The sequence below is a fragment of the Tinamus guttatus genome, unplaced genomic scaffold (assembly GCF_059628265.1).
Source record: "Tinamus guttatus ecotype Peru unplaced genomic scaffold, ASM5962826v1 Tinamus_guttatus_pri_ptg000030l, whole genome shotgun sequence".
NCBI classification, from domain to species: Eukaryota; Metazoa; Chordata; class Aves; order Tinamiformes; family Tinamidae; genus Tinamus; species Tinamus guttatus.
This window is the reverse complement of record NW_028288564.1, coordinates 2,264,578-2,285,726: the sequence shown is the minus strand read 5'-3', so window position 1 is coordinate 2,285,726 and position 21,149 is coordinate 2,264,578. Positions and strand designations below refer to the sequence as shown.

The 21,149-nt window shown below is 35.7% G+C and overlaps 2 protein-coding genes across 2 annotated transcripts in view; both read right to left on the bottom strand.

Annotated features, from left to right (window-relative positions):
* The window catches only part of LOC104565364 (coiled-coil domain-containing protein 138), a 20,664-nt gene extending 9,339 nt beyond the window's left edge, over positions 1-11,325 (bottom strand). The window contains exons 1-5 of the mRNA XM_088530428.1: positions 11,240-11,325; positions 9,959-10,123; positions 8,990-9,106; positions 7,774-7,966; positions 3,614-3,790 (exon numbers count right to left, since the gene is read on the bottom strand). Coding sequence (XP_088386554.1) covers positions 3,614-3,790; positions 7,774-7,966; positions 8,990-9,106; positions 9,959-10,081 — 610 coding nt within the window. The 5' untranslated portion in view covers positions 10,082-10,123; positions 11,240-11,325. The remainder of the gene's footprint in view (positions 1-3,613; positions 3,791-7,773; positions 7,967-8,989; positions 9,107-9,958; positions 10,124-11,239) is intronic.
* Positions 11,209-21,149, bottom strand: LOC148596125 (coiled-coil domain-containing protein 138-like). The gene is made up of 6 exons (XM_088529998.1): positions 21,000-21,149; positions 20,169-20,281; positions 18,941-19,125; positions 17,379-17,537; positions 12,599-12,718; positions 11,209-11,322 (listed from the first exon to the last, which is right to left on the bottom strand). The coding sequence occupies exons 1-6, from the start codon at positions 21,131-21,133 to the stop codon at positions 11,209-11,211; spliced, it is 825 nt and encodes a 274-aa protein (XP_088386124.1). The 5' UTR covers positions 21,134-21,149.

The following is a 21,149-nucleotide window of genomic DNA, read 5'->3' as shown; positions in this document are numbered from 1 at the left end:
AGTCTGCTAGGCCAGTGCCTACAGGAGGCAAGAAAATCTTTAAAAACCTTAGGTACTTCCAAAAAACTTTCTTGCTTGTCAAATGAAGAGGAATTTATCTGGTCCCTCTTTATTCCTTGGAATACCAAAAAGATGTCAGACCAACCATAAACGAAGAACATGTGATCATGATGAGATCAAAGAAGCATTAAGTTGAATAGTACTGCATTCATTAGATGGACTCTTGCAAAGCAACATCATTCTAAGAGCATGAAGGACTTGCTCCCTTGATTCTACTTTGCAGCATGGAAATATGGGTACCTTTCAGAAAATAAAGATGGTCTGGGAGTCAAATAAGAGCCTGAAAATGACAAATTTGCGCTAGTATTCATCCTGTGTGACCATGAAACAAAGACAGCACTGATGAGAAAGCTACAGTAAAAACAGCTAAAATAGCCCTTAGTTATTATGTTTATATATACCAGTTATTCAAAATGAACACCAGTCTATTCACTGTTATTAACATTTTTAGACAAAAATATAAGAACAATGTTTTAAGAGAAAAAGGATAAAATATTCCAACTGAGTTGACTTTCTACTGTCATGTTCATAAAATGTTAATTCTCCCCACCTTGAAATTTAGAAGCAACCTATTGCTTCCATTGAAGACAGATGACCACATTCATCATTCAATTTAGACCACTCAAACAGCTCATCCAGAGGTTGCCAATGAGTTCACCACACAAACAATATGAAACAAAAACATAACCCTAACAATTACTTACAGCTGAATTTCAGCTATGAAGTTTCTAGGTATCTGCTAACAGAGGAAGCAATCGGATAAGATTTCATTCACCTGCACTTTTTTTTTTCCCCACAAATGTAATAATCACTGTGTCTCTAAGGCCTAGCTGACTAGATGCACTGTTTTTATCTACTCTTGAACGGTTTGTGTTGAGTTAACTTGTATTCAGTGCACGAAGCTGTGGACCTCGGGCATATTTTTATCTATAGTTTTAAATGAGCTTAGAGTTGGTTTATGAGATCTACTAGTCTGGCATCATTCTTGTGGAATGTGGTAAGCACTCACTAATGTGGAATCAAAGATGAAAGTGCAAAACTTGATCCTGGTAGTGACTGAAAACGTTCCAATCTGAAATAAAATGTAATATAGAGGGATGAACAAAAAAAGCGTCTTGAAGGCTGAGAGCGTATCTTGTGGATCCAAAAATGATGTCAAATGGTGTTATCAGTAAGAATGTAAATGGACTTGCTGACACACAGAGGGTCAAAACAAGTTGGTATTTCTGCAATAAGAATAAAATGTTTAAGCCCTGAATACTGTGGATAATTTACTGCTCTTCTATCATCTAAATGAACATGCGCCTTCAACAGTATCTTGTCACAAAGATGTGCATGGGAAAGGTAACTCAAGAGTAGGAACTCACTGAAACTACATGTAACATTACCCAAACTCTCTTGCACTCACTAGATCTGGTGATTCCAAGTCAAGTTTCCTGAAAGAAAGTCTGTTACTAAGAGCTGGGGAGGGCCATTTGTGTGCCAGCCTATGCTTTTTGCTTTGTAGCTCGCACAGCCAAGTTAAGCAGTGCAAAAAATGTATCATCTGCTTCCTCCTTCACACTGGAACTGAAGTCATAGAGGACCTTCAAATTCTTAATAAGCAGAGAGTTTCCTTACTCTTTGAACATAATCTTAAAATGGCAGTAGTATTTCATGTTTTTAACTCCCATTCTGATAGCTATCTTCATCAGCAACAGTCTTGAGGGCACGGAGGTGCCCATACATCCAAAAGCATGCATGGGCACATTGCACGCAAGGAGGCATGATACACAGAGACTTTGGCTGTCATCTGCCTCTCCCCACACAGGTTTTACTTCTTCCCACTCTGTGGGAGGCTTTTCATAAATGGACTACTTGCTTTAATAAAGTTAGCCTTACCCTGACAGAAGAACATGGTTAGTATCAACACACACTTAGCAAAAGACGAAGATCTCTGCCAAACAATTCCTGATTTACTGCTCTTTATTAGACTTTTTTTAACCGATCATTTCTGTTTTACTCTTTCCCAAATATTGCCCATGAGAAGCCAAGCTAGTTTTGGGTGCAAAGAAAGTCTGGAAAGAAATATGGCATCTCTAAAGTACCAAAAAACGATGCTACAGATCTTTTACCATACAATTCCTTGTTAAATGCTATGCCAAGCCTACCAAGCACAGAGCAGTGAAAAACATTTAACGTATTATTTGGCTTTCCAGGAGGAAATAAGGAAACGAATCAGCTGCATGCATTTCTGTTCAGTTTCTGAAGTGCCCTAAAGCCATGGTGTGGACCATCTTCTAGCTGATCTAGCTAGATCAGCTGCTCTGTCAGGGAATATACTGAAGAATTAATTATTCCTCCATCTCTGCTCTTGATTCTTTTCATTCTTGCAAAATAAAAGATCTAACAGAAAAAAAAAAAAAGCATCTATCCCCCTCTAACTAGGAGTCTTTGGAGTAACATAATTTGAACAATGTTTTGAATACAGCACGCTGACCTAACATTACTGTTTTTTAATTTACTGCCAAGGAAATCAGGCAAGGAAGTGCGAGTACATACGGAAACAGACTATTTGCAGAACTAGATGCTATAAATATCTGATTAAATATTATCACAGGAAGTAAACGCACTAAAATGAAATTTTGTTCCATGATTTCCAAAATAAGCTTTCCTGCACTTCTGTAAATCCAACTTTCAAGTACAGAAAAGACAGAGCTGTATAAAATTATCTTTACATATCTTTAATAAAAATATCTTTACAGCTACTAGGAAGCTGAAATCCTCTAAACCACTGAACTTAAATAATTTAGTGTAAGAGTATACTAACCTCACAGTCAGGAAAAGAAGCTAGAAAGTAAAATAAAAAATTGTTACTATCCACTCCTCTGATCTAAGACAGCGAGTGATTTTTACTGAAGAAATAATAAGGTTTATTCAACATGGCACTGGAATGTACCTACTAAGAGGTTATCATATACTATCATATACTTAGTCTTTAATCACTTGAGAAATCACCTTGACCTTTCAAAAGGGCAGAGCAGATTCCAGTGAAAAATAACTATCTCCTGTAGACAAGCTGTCTCCTATTAGTAGGAAATAACTAGGGATGAGCTGCTCCTCAAATCAGAAAAAGATTTCCAGTAAAAAACGTATTTTTTTTTTATCTTCATCTGCTGTCAGGCTGTACATGAAATGACTGCTCTAGCAAAGCAGAAAACTTCAAAGAAAAGTATCCATCGGCAAAAAGACAGCAAGGTAGAACAGGGGAATGAATGTTAGCCAACACAAACAACAACAACAACAAAACTCACACCAGAAAATCAGAAATCAAGCAGGGTAAAATATAAAGCATGTATGCTGAGAGGGGAAAGAAAAGACAAGGAACTAACATAAATTCAGAAATACAGTTTACGTTTTTGGGGTATTTGCATGACAGAAATGCATGCTAACACTAGACCTGATTATCTGTACAGAGGAATCATGTTAATGTTCATTTGGTACTTACGCTTACCTCATCCATTTTCATCATTTTATTAAAACTGTATTTTTTTTTTAAAAAAAGCAAATTTACCAGACTCCATGGTCATCTGAAGTAATCCATCAAGAGCACTGGAAAGCAGACCTTTGCTGGATATTTTTAAGTGATTTAGTAAGACAGGCACACACTGGTACTCCAAAAATAAAGACTTTCCTTCATCTGTCTTCAAGTCTACGCAAAGGGAATCAAATGCCTGAGCCAGGTAGTCTGCTGAAAGATACCAAAGACAAGCAGAAAAAAAAATATAACCACAGTTCTACTAAACAATACTGGAATGGTTATTCTGAGAGTGGTGCTGCAGATATTGTATTAAAAACAACAAACAAACAAACCAAAAAAATCCTCTGCCTGCATTTGTTCCTTAATACATTTGTTGTGCTTTAACTCAAAAGAGTGGACAAAAAATCTGACTATAGCCCATATACTTAAACTTAAAAAGAAATGGAGCCTGTACAGTGTTTTACATATGAGAGAAAAAATATATATACAAATTGACATCTTTTGAGACTGTGTTGATTTTGCCATCTAGAAATCCTCTAACAAAGGAGCTGGATCATCTGAATGGAGTACTCACATTCTTTTTTCAAAGAAATTGTTAGATGTTTAAGTTCCAGTGCATACATTATATATATTCATCCATTTTCATGTACTAAGTTATACAGATAATTTAGGTTAAATGGATCTATCCAATTTTCTAATTTCCCGATTTCAAATCTTTCTTAGCAACTACAAATAACACTGATCAGTTGAAGTGCAAAAAGATAAATAAGAGGAAACAATTTTTCCAGTAGCAAAAGCAAAAATGCAGTGCCACCTGCTGGGTATTGTAATGTTGAAAAAAAACAGAAGATACATGTTTAAGCTAAACGTGCTACTTTGAGTAGGTCATTTGTGCCATTTTGTCATTTTTGCCAAACAAAATTCATACACAGTATTTATTTTTTTACATATGGTTAACATAAATAATATTTTTCCTTTTATACAAGCTAGCAACCACGAGAAGCTAACCTGATTCACTCTAATCACCAGCTTTCGTCACTTAGGATAGGCCTCTGAAATGACTATCTTTTCTATTACAATTGCTTTTGCATCAGTTTTAGCGAGTACTTCCAGAAATGTAAATCTCAATTTAAAATTATCATGCTTCCACAAAATATATTGAATGAAACTGTTCCCTCCAGTAGCTAAAATGCTCTATTTTTTTTCCACTAAGGGTTTCAGGGTGTTCTTTGAGAATATTTAAATCCTCTATTTACCATAAGTATTCACAATATATATAGAACATAGGTCAATTAAGCATAAAGATACACCACCATGCTTATCCACTTAATCGAGACGGATCATTTCCAGGAATGGGAATGGTGTTCAATATCAAGGGAATTTAAATCTTCGCATCCCTGGTTAACATCAATCAGCCTGCCAGAGATGACAGCAGCTCTGTTATACAAATCTTTGCTTCCTAAGAACTGGCCCAAAATATTTAAAAAGACTGAAAGGAAAAAAAAAATGACTGATTTAAGATTGATTAATAAAAACAGAGATGCCCAAGTAGGAACTGTCATTCTGGCATGACTTTGCAATGGGAACATCTCTATAACTCCTCTCCACCTCTTCATGTTACCTGCCTAGAGGATGCAGGCTCTCCTATTTTCAAAGGCAATTTAAAGTAGACAGAACAAACATACAGCTACCAGATAACTCGAGCTGGAGATCGTCTGGTCCAACCGCCTGCCCAACGAAGGGCCAGCTTTATCAGTTTGATCATGATTACTGCACAGGGAAAAATAATTGTGTTCTGATGATACCAAAATTATTTTTGAAGTATCTTCAAGAAAGGAAGAATAAGGGGCTTGTAACACAAAGATCCGGAAAGGGGTTATAGAAGTATTCTCTTTTAAGATAGCTTTGTACGCCTCATTCTTAAATAAAATCCCTGTTACACAGCAAGGTACCACATGGTACATACCAAGAGTGGCTGCAGGCAGCACCTCTTACCCCTCTTCTGAACTGCATCTACCTGGTGTTTTCCTCCTGCCTTCCATATAAAGGATAAAAACACTTTTTTCCTCATTGTTTTTCCCAAAGGGACAAAAGGCCCTCCCTGAACTTAGCAGCAAACAAATCAGTTGAAAAAAGTTATTCTATACTTTGTGCTTTCCACAGCTTTCTTGAACCCTGTCCAGACACAACCTGATTCTTATTAACTGGTAGTGTGTATTTTTAACTTTCGCCTTCTCTCTCAAACCCAAGTCACAGCGAAGACCCAGTCTCACCCACTTCTTTGCAAAATATGTAGTATTCTATTTTACACAACAATTATATATCTCTTCTAATGAGAAGGATGGGAAGATTCTGGAGGCAATATTAGAGGAAAAGGGAAAAAAAAAGCATACTGAAGAGAGGCCCTCATCCTGCAGTTTGTTTGATATCTCTACCACCCTCTCTCCCCAGAAAACATAACAAATATTCTGTTTGCCTAATGAATGGCAGAAGTGAGAACTGAAAATGTACTTGTTTCAGATACAACAACCCACTAACAGGCAGGAGAGGCTGTCTGGACCCTAGTCTGCACTATAGTATTAAAGAGGCTATTTGACTTTATTAAAAAAAAAAGTCTTAATACATTCAAAAGCTCAACTGAATAATCACAGAGCATGATAGAGCATTCCATCCCCACAAGCAAAGCAATTATTAAAGCAGGCTCCTCAACAAAAAAGGCCTTCTATAAGCTTGTCATATGTGTGACTCTAGTTCACTTGAGGTAGTAGAAAGCTTAGATATAAAACCTATATATGAACACAATGATTTAAAGATGATCTAAAACACAAAATTACAGCAGTACTTATAGGCTTTCCTGCCTTTGTGAAAACTGTACTGGAAGCTCTACTTCCTAAATAACATAAAAGGTAATGGACCAAGATATTTAGGGTTCATAGGGGACCTATCAACTCTGCTGCTTTCATGCTGATGGATTCTTGTTGCACTGGCAAACAAGATTACTTTCCAGCGATCAATCAGTCCATTATTGAATTAAAACAGTTCTGTCAAATGAGAAACCTAATGGGAGAAGTTCAAATAAGACACTCTCTTGGACCACTCATCGAATCTGGATTCCAAATACAATTTGGAATAAGTATTAGTGCTGCAGCATTCAAAGAACGCATATTTCAATTAGAAATAGAACCTGTTTAAATGATCAACATTAATCTGTAACTTAATTTAAAAAATATTCATAAATCAAATCAATTGAAGCTTTGCTTCCCTGGGATCAGACAGAAAAGGATCTGAGTTTGTGTGCCTTCTCAGAATACTCAACGTTCATGGTTCAATAGAAATAACCCTTTTTGTCATGCTTTTGAAGAACGTGCTTTTAGTCCTTTTGGAGAATTCCTGTTTTCAAAAAATACCCTGCTGAGATGATCTGCCACAGCATTCTGAAAACTCTGTACAGTGGAGCAACTGTCATGATCTTAAGAAGAACTCGCTATTTTCAGAGCTGTATTATCTCTTTATAAGAGTAGATATAGTCTTATTTGTCTTTGTTAATACCACCATATATTGCTATACTATATCTGCCTAAGAATTTTTTAAAATTTTGGAAGAAAATACCACTTTTCTTGCTACACAGTTGGTTTTGAACTCCGAAGTATCTTTACGTTAGCAAGAACTGTGTTGCTTTTGCTACTGAGCCAACAAAGTGAAAATCAAAGGAATGGCAAATTTGGAATGTTGCATTTTTCAGTGTTGATAATGCTGGATGGGGAGCCATTCACATGGATGGACTAAAGAGAAGAGAAGAGCCCTAGCACTGTGTGAAATTTGCTACTTATAAATAAGACAGCAAGTTGCACCCCTCTCTGCAGTAAAGATCTTGGAGATACAAACACTCTTATAGTGATAATTTGACATGATTACCATCTTTTTTTTTCTCTTTCTTCTGAAATGTGGATCCCTCTGACACCAAGAATTCATATCAAAGTGATCGTACGCAATACAACAGGAAAATTAGTGACAGCAAGGCTTGTATTTGTTCCAGCGTATTTTGCTTCATGTGGTGTTAAAATCTGAATAAAACACTCTTTATAAAAAAAAGCAATCAGACACTACAGTGCAACTGAACTGACAAGCCCTGCACATTTACTTTTTGTCCAGACACAGGACTGAAACTGGAGTGGGGTAAAATCAGAACTTACCTTGTGTCACTGTCTTGAGAACAATTAAAGTTGACAGAAACCTCAGAGGCATGAAGGAGCTCTTAAAGAAAGCTGCTGATTTTGATTTACTTTCATTAGGCTGTTCAGGAGAACTGTGCAGCCTTCCTTTACTCGCCACGCCTTTAAAAACTTCTTCACCAAGTCTCCTCATTGTTGATGCCATTGCTGCATGCTGTTAAAAGCAGTGCATTTAGAGTAAACATTTAAACACATGAAAACTTGGTGTTCTATGTACAGGATATGCTCTACTATGTATTAAGCTAAATGCTTTGACACTGTCACAATATAATTCTGTGTAGAAGATGCTATTTTGCCTTCCCAAGCAACCCAACGGCATCAGTACAGGGCTTTATCAGCACTGCACAGCAAGACCTGTTAGCAAGGACACCTTATGGGCACCCTTTCCCTCTGGTTGTAGAACAAGCTGAGTTTCAGTCAACCCTGCCTACTACACGATGCTCCATTTTGTGGGCATGCTAAAACTTATGGTCTCTAAAAGCATTTACAGAATCAAGGCTTACATACAAGCCCAAGCAACACTGTACGGGATCCTATCAGATTTTTCAATGTAAGCTATACAGAAACATTACTTTGAGACAAAACTTATTACCATGCATATTTAAAATATAGTTTTTTATAAGCAGTGAAACAGCTTATAAGCTCTTCTACTGCATTTTAACTCAGGATACTTACAAGTTTTCCCAACTCTTGCTGGAACTATTGATAGTGCTATGCAATATTGACTGTGTCCTTATACTGTGGTTACTCTCTTTTTTCTGTATTATACTATGAAATATTTCCTTATATTGTAGCAGTCTAGTCTAAGGGCAAAAAAGGATGTTTTGTGGTTAAGCCACTAAGCAGCGAACAAAGAAGTCTGAAATTAATTTTTCCTTTGCCATGTCTATTTCAGCAAGTTTCTTTCATAAAATGGACCTAAAAATACTAGTTCACAAGTTCTGTAAAGATATATGTAAAAATACAATTTCTGAAATGCTTAAATAGAGATCACCTATATATGTAAAAACCAATCACGTATCTGTGGTAAATAATATGAATTTATACTTTGCAAAGACAGAAAGATATGTACAATCTAAAAAACCCATTTTCAAATATACTTAATATAAAAAATACAGGAATATCTTCTGGAAATGTATATTAAAAAAAGGTATTTTAAAAGGACTACTTGTTTTACCTGCATACCGGTGTCTAGCTGTCTTATAGACCAGTAAATAAATTTAATCACAGGCATATGTAGTTTAGAATTCACAAATGGCATCCACTGGAGTTGCTCAGCAACTACAGGCAAAAGCTGAAAAATATATAAAAGTAAAATTACAGATGGTGTATAAAATTACTGTGCAAACTAACTAAATTAACTATGAGTTAAAAAATAAAAAAAATAATGCTGTTTTTCTTGGAGAATAGTATATTGCAAACGAAAACACTTGCTGGGCAGAACTCATCCAGGTAACAGAAAATATCTCCATTTTTGCATGCAAAACTATATAATTTATATAATATGCTAAATTATATAATAAAGCCTATTTATATGCCTAATTCTATGAGTTCAGCCTCAGTGTGTACAACACCAATGAATGTTTTTAATATAATAAAAAAAATTAAGTGTAAAAGCAGATTTTCTGAACACATCACTAATTTTCAAATGTTGCTATCTCAAGAAAGAAGATAACGGTTCAATATAGCATTAATATTATTTTTATAAGTCACTTATTGAATCTTTCAATACAAGTATAAAGAAATTTAAATTAGATATGCACATGTCCTGAGGGAAACAAAATGTAATATATAAAAATTATGAAATACAAGAAAATACAAGATACTATCATCTGATAAAAGAGACTTGAAGTAAAAGACAATCTGAGACTGAGCTCTAGGTTTACTTTTCCTAGAAATGATCCATATATATATACATACACACACACATGTATTTTTAATATGAATGAAGAATAATCTACTGTATCTCACTGCTGGAATTAGCCCTGATTTATTAACTATGCCTTTTATTTTAACTTATTATCCAAAGCATGTATAAAACAGGCAGACATACTATAATCAAAGTTCATTTTTTTAAAAAGCAAACAAACAAACAAAACCACAGAAACCCAGGCAAACAATCCAAATCTCTTGGATCCATACTCACCTTCATACACTTCTCCTGGGTGTACGTTTTTTTGGAGTTCTGGGTAAGCAGAAGTTTATGACTGCCCTCTCTTTCTTCTTGTGTTTTTACTTTGCTAAGATCCTGGTCCGAGATCCAATCCATAAGAGCAGTTAAAAGCTCATAAACTTGTAAATTCAATGGTACCTGTAATAAACTCACATCATTACATATTTCAGCTTCCAAGTTTTGCTTTTCTAAACCCAACTATTTTCCATGGTAACAGGCTGAAACTAGTACGGAAACATTTTTCACAATTTGAGGGAGCATGATTAGATGTCCAATAAAATCTGGCAGTTGTTATTTGCAATTGCTTCTGGGTGCAAAAGAAATGTGTGCATACTTTTTATTTCCAGGCACAATACCTCCACTGCTTAACTGCATACAAACACACCATTATTACAATTTAACTGGGCAACTAAGATCTGAAAAAAAAAAAAAGGGTAAGACCTCATGAAATTGTCATGCTGTCCCTTTAATATGATTGCACTGAAATTCACTGTGAAAGATATAAAAAGATCCCTAAGCCAGGCTGCATGAACAGTGCTTTTAAAGTTTCTTCTGCCTAACTTTATAGTTCTCCTTTGCACTCAGAACTATAACTCATGATACTGTTTTTACTTCACTTGTAATCAAAGCACATTAAGATGTATATACACACGCTGTTTACATGATATCTGCATTGCTGGCTATGTAGAGATGCCATCCTCTTAAGGCAGCTGATATAGATTAATTAAGATGGCATGAATACCACTCTTTCTCATTACACCGTTTAGTTGCTGGCTGGAAAAAGTCATTATCAGTATGGAAGTGTTGGCAGAGCACTACCAGAGAACTTGCTATTAAATGGAACAGCATTAAGTGACATAATGTGATGACTCTAAAAGGAACTATGTAGGAACACTGTGTTTATTCTCTTTCCGACATTAAAGGCCATTTCTCAAAAAAAAAAAAAAAAAAAAGCAACAGCAGTGTAATCAGCTCTGGCTTACAAAATCATCACCTTTACCTGACACCTCTAACTACTTATATTTTCCATGGCTTAGCATCTTCGGAAAGCATCTTCCACTTTGTCCAATTCTTACCTTAGCAATTTTGGACACCACTGTTCCTTTTTCTTTGCTTGACAGGTTTACTTTGTTGCACCACTTGCATATACATCCTTAGATTTCTGTACTGTCAAAAATTCATGCTTTCTCTACAACAAAATGATGAATTATACTTCGTTTACTCTAAAGGAAGCGGACATCTGTAAGAACAGACCTTACTTGTAGATTCTCTAAACGAGCTTGTACTTTTCTTGCTTGACCTTCCAGCTTCTTGTTCAACTCGCTGATGTCACTTAACTGAAAGAATGAGAAAAACATGTCAAATATTTGTAGATTCAAAACTTACTACTTTACTCAATTACCATCCTAAAATCATTTAATGCTGTTGCTGTGCAACTGACTTAATTAAAGCTCAAGTTTCTTCTTCCACGTATGGGGCAGTTATAAGAAGAAAATTACTACCTATTTCCTCAGAAAGTAAGCTCCTTGGTGGCCTACAGTCTATCCTACCAGCTTTCATGGGAAGAATAGGGACTATAAATGCCTCTTGAAATATAAAGGCAATACACATTTATCGACATATAATTACTTTTTCTTAAAGAAGTGACATAAAGATGGAACAAAAAAATCCAGAATAGTCTATATTCAGCCTTGGAAAGGGGTTCCTTCTCTGGAGGATAAAACAATTAGACTGACCACATCACAAAAAGTGCTCGCCCTGTGAGAGAAGAATACGTGGGAACCTACTATCTCCATTTAAACGTAAGAAACATGGTCTAAATACACAAAGGCAAATGGTATGAATATAATAGAAGCTAATTAGTTCATTTATGTTGTCAGTAGCTATGCATGTATGTCAGTACCTATCTATGTTGCAGGTCTTTATAACACAAAGAACATACCAGTGTTGCACAAAATGCCGTAAGAGAAACACATAACTCTTAGAGAGATCAGGAAGCAATACAGAAGTTTGTTACACTCAGAAAATTACAGCTGTAATTGATTCACTGAAAGATCAGCTGTCAAATAGTTTAGATAACACTTTGTGTGTCAGCTTTTTGGGTCAGATTTAATATTCAAATGAGGGGAAAATGAAAACTCTGTGTCACTGTAAATTACTGTCTCAGCTTATCTTTAACAATCAAAATATTGCTTCAGTAAGCAGAAAGAAAATAAAAATACTGAGCAATCACAAGCATTAGAAATATGCAGTATATTTTTGATTCAGTGGAGCCAGCAAAACAATTCAGCATAAAGTAAGTTCTATTGCATTCTAGAATACTTGCTCTCTACCCAATCTCAATTTGTTCACAGTATGAAGGCTTGTTCTTCCTAAGAGTCAGTTGTTGCTAGCTGCTCAGAGGAACAACTCTATTTTTTCAATACTATGAAAGATCTGATAAACTAAATTGTAAGTACTACAAAAAGGAGCAAAAACTTCTCTCACCAGTGATGTGACTCTTGTCTTACAGAAACACAATCATCAATTTCACAAATTCAAACTGTTTCAAACATGCCAGACAGCTGACCATAACATTTCAAATTACTGATCACAGGAAGTAACTGGTCTTGCCTGTTTTTTTAAGGAGTCATTCCTTTCCTTCAAGGTATCAAATGATGATTTCAGCCGTCTGTTTTCTTTAGTTATTTCTCTCAAGGCTTCTGTCAGTTGTTTAACTTCGGCCTCATGTTGCTACAGAAATATGAGATTTTATGAACATGTGAATTAACAACACAGTATTTTAGAAACGATTCTAATATAAGTACCACTCTAATGTTGAACTTTCAAAGATCAAGTCTGCACATGACCAAAGGAGAGAAAAAAAAAAAACAAGAAAACATCAGTGCATGGTCCATTGGTCTTATCCTTTCTCAGTTCCATCTAATGGCAAAGCTTTAGTTTATAGGAGTGATTTTTTTTTCCTGTATCCATTTTAACAATACAACTGCCAAATACTCTTTCTAGAGCCTCGCTTTCTGGCAGTTATAATACCATGCTGAACGACAACAAAAAAAAATAGCTTTGAACAGATTTGAAAGGTTAATATAGGAATTGATCTCAATAAAGAAAATAAATGCTGTAAAGGGGGAGTTGGACTAGAAGATCTCTAAAGGTCCATTCCAAACTTAAGGATTCTATGAAGAGTGCTGCGTGAGCTGGCAGATGTTATTGCTAAGCCACTCTCTTCAAAGGGTCCTGGAGAATGCGGGAGGTGCCTGAGGACTGGAAGAAAGCCAATGTCAATCCAGTCTTCAAAAATAGCTAGAGGGAGGACCCAGGCAACTACACGCCAGTGAGCCTCACCTCTATCCCTGAAAAAGTGATGGAACTGCTCATCCTGGCTGTTGTCTCTAAGCATGTAGGGGACAAAAAGGTGGCCAGGAGTAGTCAGCATGGATTCACCAAAGGGAAATCATGCTTAACCAACCTGATAGCCTTGTTATAGAAGGACTGGCTAAGTAGATGAGGGGAAAGTGGGGGACATCATTTATCTCAACTTCAGCAAGGCTTTTGACACCACCCCTCACAGCATCTTCTTCTGCAAGCTCTGGGAGTGTGGGTTAGATGAGTGGACAGTGAGGTGGATTAAGAACTGGTTGGATGGCAGAGCTCAGAGAGTCGTGATCAGTGGTGCAGAGTCTAGTTGGAGGCCTGTAGCTAGCGGTGTCCCCCAGGGGTCAGTCCTTGGCTCAGTCCTTTCAATGAATTCATCAATGACCTGGATGAAGGGATTCTGCACACACTCCCTGTGTGTGCAGGGAGATAGGACTAGATGATCTCTAAAGGTCCCTTCCAACCTTAATGATTCTATGATTCATTCAAATGAATGCTCAAATACTTCCCCTTTAAGGGTCAAAGTTGAGGACAGTCAAAATAATCACAGTTGATCACTTAATCTCGAGAGAAGATGGACCAAAAACATTAGAAGTACTCAAGAACGGCAGAATTTTAAGAATGAAAGGTTCTTAGAGGGGGAAAAAGTAGTGAATTAAAATATTCATTTTTTTCCAAATTACATTACATACTGCTTTATAAGGCTTGAGGATTTAGGGCTTGGATAATAATTACACAGTGTTTCATAGTGTCTGAGCCACAGAAATTAGACCAAGATTACTTAAGAGTTTTTAATAGTTTAATAGCAAGCCTGCTGAGCATCTCAAGGGATCAGAATTCAGAAGGCAGTTATTACACAGACGAAAATACATCCTATTTGAGTTCACAGTTGTTCAGAAGAGGTTGTCAAAAAGGCTTTAAAAAATCTAAATTTTACAGCTTCTGAAAGTCATTTCAAAAAAGAGGTCCAAAATTGCCATCGAAAAATAACTAGTTACTTAGATAGCAGGAAAATATTTCAAGAATTCCAGGAAATTTCAAGGCTGAAAAAGTACACATATTTTTAAAACCAATACATATGGGCCTTACGACTTTCTCTCATTCCTCTGCCATACCTCATTTTTATGCTACCTCCCCCAGGTACTGTATATAGGTGTAATAAAAATTAGTCATTATATAATAAATAAAATCGTACTTTTATTCCAAAGCTCTTATGAGAAAACAGAAAAATAATCTATGATATTTCATGATCCATTAATATATGTTCCAAATGCCTGAACTTCTGAATCTTTGGCTCCCTTGTTTCAGCATACAACACCACACACCATCCACACAGTTTTCCTCACTGCATTTAGCATTTTTATTAATTCAGTCCTTTCCTCACTGAGAAGAATGATCTGAAACCTGCTAGAAAAAAAAGACATCACCTTAAATGGCTTTTGAATCAAATTCTTACTCTTTCACAAAATTACAGAAAATGGTAGCTGTTTTGCAGCATCTTTTGCAGTTTTTCTAGGCAGACTCACTACCTTTTCTAGGCAGACTCACTCTGAATCACACAGAGCAAGAAACTAATGGTATGACTGGCCTGCATATCCACTGTCATTCTCCTCACCCTCCTGAATCTAATTTTATGTTTATTAAGTATCAATGCATCGCTTGAAGTATCTCAGGTTTGATTAAAAAAACCCAAATTTTATATTACAACTATATATGTTTATTATCTTTAATTTCTTCCCTGCCATGAATTCACTATTCTTCATTTATTCACCCACTCAATTCTCTACTTTTCCATCTTTAATCACAGCCTCTCTTCTCATACGTGCAAATGACAAATGAAAATGAAGAACAGTAGAAGTTTGAAGGAGTCTTGAAAACCCTTTTGTGTATTTCTGCTTTGAAGCACAATCACTTCTATGTTAAAAATACAAGAAAATTAACTAAATTTCCTACTTTACCCTCAAGTGTCTCCTCTCTTTTTTACTTAAGATCAGTATGGTTGTGGGCAGGAAAGGCCTGCCTAAAGCACCAACCCACTTTTGTCTCGGAAGACCCAAAATGACAGATACCCCTTCCACACCAATACACATGCAGCAGCCTATACTAACATATAATTCTCTATATCTAGTGAAATATCTTTATACCTAATGAAATACTTCAGTTTTTTTTTTTTTACAAATTTAACAGCTTTACTTGAGGTTCAATAGCTACTTTAGAAAGAACCAAAACAGAATAACTAGTCCTAAAAGGTAAGTAGAGCTGATTCAATCATTAGGCCATAGACAATAGGTGATGTAAGGATATCACCATTCACTGCATAATAAAATTCTACCCCATGATTGACTAAGACATTTCACCCCATCAGATGTTTGTCTAATCTGTTCTTAAAGCACTGTTACTGAAAACACCATTTCTACCAAACTACTTTTTCCAATGCTTGATTTTGATCCATTTTTTTTCCTAACATTTAACGTGAATCTTCCTCAGTGTCGACTTAAAGGTATTAGTTCTTTTCCTATCTATCACAGACATGGACAAAAAAAAAAAAAAAAAGTTTCTTACTCTTTGTGGTAGCTTTTACATAGCTGAAGACTAGTATCTTCCTCCTTGAATCATCGTATATGTTAATACCTGTGCAGTTGTTCATCATCCTATATCTGTGCACATGGGATTTCTATTCAGGTTTCCTACAATTTACTCACGCTTGGATTAGTGGTCTATTTGTTTTCAGGTCATACCTTTGATTTGCCAGGCCCACTTTTAATCCTAACCATCTCTGCAAGCATAGGTGATATTCCCCTGACTTTCTATTTTCTACAAATTTGGTGTGATCTTTATCACCATTTACTACTGCAAATACTAAATGGTTCTGGACCCAAGAGATTCTTCCAGAATCACTGTGCACATTCTTTGAGCTTTACTGTGAAGTATTGGGAATTATTATCTCAGAATTGTCTTCCAGTCAGTTTTCCAAAAACTATAATATTTCATCTATATTATATTTTCCTAACATGCTTGTGAAAATGTCAACTGCAACTGTTTAAAAAGCTTTAATGAAATCAGGAAATATGCATAACTACTACCTCTATCAGTAATAGATTTTACCTTGCTATAGCGGAAATCAGATCAATTCAACAACTTGTTTATGATTTAATACATATAATTTATTTACCACATCGCTTCCTTTCCTCTGCTTCCTCTCCTCCTCCTCTCCTCCCTCTCCCTCCCCAAAGCTGAGGTCCTGTTTCACTGACATCAATACACTTTTGCTTTTTAAAGCATATTCCATCCTCCCTTTACAGCTTATAGGAAGGTTTATCTGCAGACTTCAAAGAAATTTAACTTCACCGTTTATGGTTTTGACACAAACTACATGCACTTTATGGAATTCTCTTGGCAGTCTGGATAATAACCAAAGGTTTTCACAAGACTTGATTTCAGTAGAAAATCCCTGTAATAACAGTGCTTTTAAATACTATCTCATCTCACAGCAAAATCATACCATTTAATTTCTTCCCACACTGCCAACGTTAAGTTGATCTTTTCTTTCTTTAAAGTTTTTGTGAGCTTTTTTTTGCAAATACTCTTTGCAATAGCTATTATGTCCTAAAATCTCATCATCTTGAAACTTTGCCAAGTCAATCTATTTCAATAACAGCTGATGCAAAGATATTCACGTAAGCTGCACTTGTAGATTCACAATCGTAACTTTTCTCCAATATATGTAATGAAGTTGTATATAAAAAAATGGTTATCTTATTTTCAAAATTATAATAGTAAAATATGCCTATATCTGACCTAAAAGCGCCCTTCTGAAACAGAAATGGTATCAAAACTATAGCTATTATTTTGAACTTTTACATAGTCATTTTAGGATTTCTCACTTGAAATAAATGAGCATTTTATCCTTTCAACACATATGACTTAAGATCACTATATATAAGATAATGATAGGTATAGCAATAAAATATAGTATAAAATATAGCAATAAAATATAGTATAAAATATATTCCTGTACCTCTTTTATTATTCGAAATTTTGTATGCACTTCTTCTTCAACATCTCTTATCTTAGCCAAAGCTGCTTCGTGTCTAAAAAGTAGAGCTTCTCGCTCAGCTAGAAAACGTTCTCGTTTCTGGAGTTGCAGAGCATATTCCTGCTGCGCTGAACTTTCTTTCTGTATCAAGAAGATAATATTGAAATGCCTTTAAAGAACATGAAATTATCACAGTTTGTGCTGATTTTGAAAGTTTCCCGCAGATGCATTAACATTTTGGTAAAATAATACAGAATGTTACTAAATGGTTCACTAACTAAAAGTATTCTAATGGCCATCTACTTTCAACTTCCCCACACATTAAACCAAATGAGATACTGGAGTTATCTGGCTTCCCAAAACACTCCATGTGGTTGTTCAAGCATCACTTCAGGCAATTAAACTTAGCCTCTTCTGAAAATTTTGGATAATGATAACCCTAAGACAGAGCAGAGTCCGAAGAGTCTGGCTGCCCTGAACACTGCTGTACCATCAATTCATGGGAAGCATCGCTTGAAAAGGGGTGGGGAAGAGAAGGGCATAGAGTAAGTTTTATCCTATATGGTGCAAGTTACCTTGGCAGGCAATTTAGCGGAAACTTGAGTGATCCTTCCAGAATAAAGCAAATGGAGCACACTGGGGGTTCTTTGCTTAGTGGCCTAGGCCTGCCAGGAGATAAACCACTGAGACTCTCCACTTAGTAGAGAAGGAAAGATCGGGCAGAAGGGGGCTGTGCCAGAGGTGAGTAGGACAAACACTCTTGATCTCCCAGAATCAGCAGAAAAGTTTCACGCACACTCTGGAGAAGCCGCACCCGCAGACGACGTCCTGCATGCCCCCACTGTCTCACAAGACATTCTCTCAGATGCAACAGTGCTGTGTTCAAACGTCCTCAAGCTGAGGACGTACGTTAGCTCCTGCTCTAACCACCTTGCAAGTCAATTGAATTAATATCCTCCAAGTGATATGCAGGAGAACGTCAACTACTCTGCTCTAGAGGTTTTGGTAGAGTTCACATCTCCTATCCTGAAGGATAGGAGTTACACCCTGAGTTAAAAAGGAACTCCAGGGTGGTGCCAATGGTGCTCATGTTCTCCACGCTGCGGAGCATGAACGTACCATGAAGAACTTTGACCACACAGACGCAAAGACTGCTGTGATTCAAAACACAGCAGAGCAGACCCTTTCAGAACTCAAGCAATGCTTGCAGTGAGGAGTCTGACACATTTTCAGACTTGTTACTGAAGTCCAAATTCCGTGAATAGATCATTTCCAAATCCCACAGTTCTTCTCTAAACACAGGAGAATATAAGCCATTAACTACATCATTATAGCATCACGGTATATATGAGTGTCTGTAAAAACTCCATCACTAGTAAAAACTGCAACACATTCAACAATATTAATAGTAAAAAGGGATAAAGATTAGGGAAAGAAGCAAATGACAGTGATTTAGCATATTAGCAATTTCTGAATTCTCGTCTAAAAGTGAGAATCTTTGTAGCATTACTCAATGAAAATGTTAAGGTTGTTCTACTTCCCACCTGGAGCTTCTGATGTATGACAAATAATTCATCATATATCTGACTGATGTGAGGTGGTATTAAGCCTTGACTATTGCGTGTTTGAGTCTCAATCCCATTTATTGTCTTCCTTATCAAACCATTGGTATTATTCTGGTCACTACACGTTTGTGTATTAGCAGCCAAATGGGATGATAAGGTGTCATCTAGGGAAGGAAAACACATTTTACATTAAAAATACAGACTTATATAAATAGTTATATGATTGTTTTTCCAAAACAGAGAAAACATATTTTTCTCATTTAGAGTGACCAGTATAGAGCGAGAGGTAACAAAATGAAGAATTAATGTAATTATCTCCAGAGGAATAATAGAGAATTGCTCAGAGCTGCCTTCTATGATTTGTCAAATCAATCAGTGAAGTTTTTTAAATAAAATGGCAGCCTCCATTGCAAAATACAAATCCCACAGACACCAGTATAAAACGTAAGACTGAAACATAATGTAACCAAAATTTCTTAATGTTTTTGTTTTAACTCCAGACAAGTGACTACCTGGTGACTAGATCTCAGTCTGACGTTAAGCTAACTGAGCAGGATGTGAGAAATTAGCCTATTAGGGGTTGTTTTGCTAGCTCTTTCTACATTTACAAATCTTCCTTCAAAATAATTCAGCAATATTCTTCTAAACCTAAAACTCTCCACATGAAACAGATCTGCACTGATTCACAAAGTCACAAACTCCTCCAACTGCAGCAAAAATTTCTAATGTTTACAGGGAATTAATTTCAGCTGGTCACTACCACAGCAATTCAGAAAGAACTTCTTGAGCTAACCCAATGACAACAGATAAACTGTTCTCACTACCTAGTGACAGGTTATGATTGTTAAAAAGCCAATTTTATTGAGTCGTATTATTTGTTTATGCAGCTAGTTACTTTTTTTAAAAAGAAAATAATTTACTTCTTAAATCCCATTATTCAGAACTGATGGCCATGTGACTTCAACAGTTGAATTTTCTTATTAAAAATTGTCTCAGTATTGCACAAAACCTCTGGACCTCCTCAACTAATTCCAGAAAAGCAACTCACTCTTACATGAAAAGCTCAATCTCAAAATTAAAATAAATCTTATTTAATTACTCCATTTATGAGCTGAACAGAAATACATTTAGCACAAACTTTAACTCTGATGTTATATATTGCACAGTTACAGAAGAAAATTTAAAACTTTTAATTAACATTTATTACCTGCTTCCATATACATAGCTGTACTCTGAACTGCATCAGTTCCAGAGCCATTAATATTTTCCTCTCCTTCAAGCTCACTTAAATCATGAAAAGAATCTTGTTCATCATCAGAGCTAAAAAATAAAAGAATAAAATTTTGGAGTTACTCTTTCTAACATACTATATACGTATGCATTGAAAAAAAAATTGTACAAAAATATAAGCATTGCTCAATCTAGGATTTTAACATCTGACTGCAAACAAACAGCAGAATTAAATGACTTGGATGAAAGGCATTGTTATTCTCAAGATTTTGACCACACCTTGTGATGTTGGCAACTTGACAGTAGTTAACAATAAATAGAATTTCCATGCTGTAAACACATGTACATACAATTAAAACAACCTCCTCTCTTCATCATACACCAAAAACACAGAATGGCTCAAAAACATAACAACTTTTTTTTTCATTATTATTTTAGTATTTGCTGTAAAGCAGTCTTAGAAAGGGAATTTTTGACTTTTGGAATCAAATTCTCTCTAAAAATAAACTTAAAGCCACTCATCAGGCTAAACTGCTTGCTTTCCTCCAGGATTAGTTTCTATCACAAAATTATAATCTCTGTATTGAAAAGAGTATGAGAATATTTATCCTCAAAATCAGCTTTTAATACTTCATATATAGGTCACGAATAGCTTTTTACTTAACAAGAAGAGCAGAAATCTTAAAAGAACTTATGAATTTATGCCTTGCATGGGGATCAGTCTTAAAATCCCGATGTATTAAAATGGTTTATTTGGATTTTGGAAAGACAATAAATAATGCAGGAGTGAAGACAAAACAGTTCTTACCAATCCAGGTTTTTTAAACGTTGTAGAAAATCATTAAACGATCTGAGGCTGTCCCTTCTTCCACTTTGTGTAAACTCTGACTGTAAAGAACAATTAGATAATGAAATAGCTGTATCTTCAGGTGAGCTGTCCATGTCACCTGTGAAATAT

Bases quoted from the DNA above. Each gene is read 5' to 3' on its own strand.
- LOC148596125 (XM_088529998.1), bottom strand. From the start codon at position 21,133: ATGGACAGCTCACCTGAAGATACAGCTATTTCATTATCTAATTGTTCT. The intron at 19,126-20,168 runs GTAATAAATGTT...TTCCTTCCCTAG, and splicing joins AGCTATGTATATGGAAGCAG to ATGACACCTTATCATCCCAT. The intron at 17,538-18,940 runs GTGGGAAGTAGA...TTCTTGATACAG, and splicing joins TCATACATCAGAAGCTCCAG to AAAGAAAGTTCAGCGCAGCA.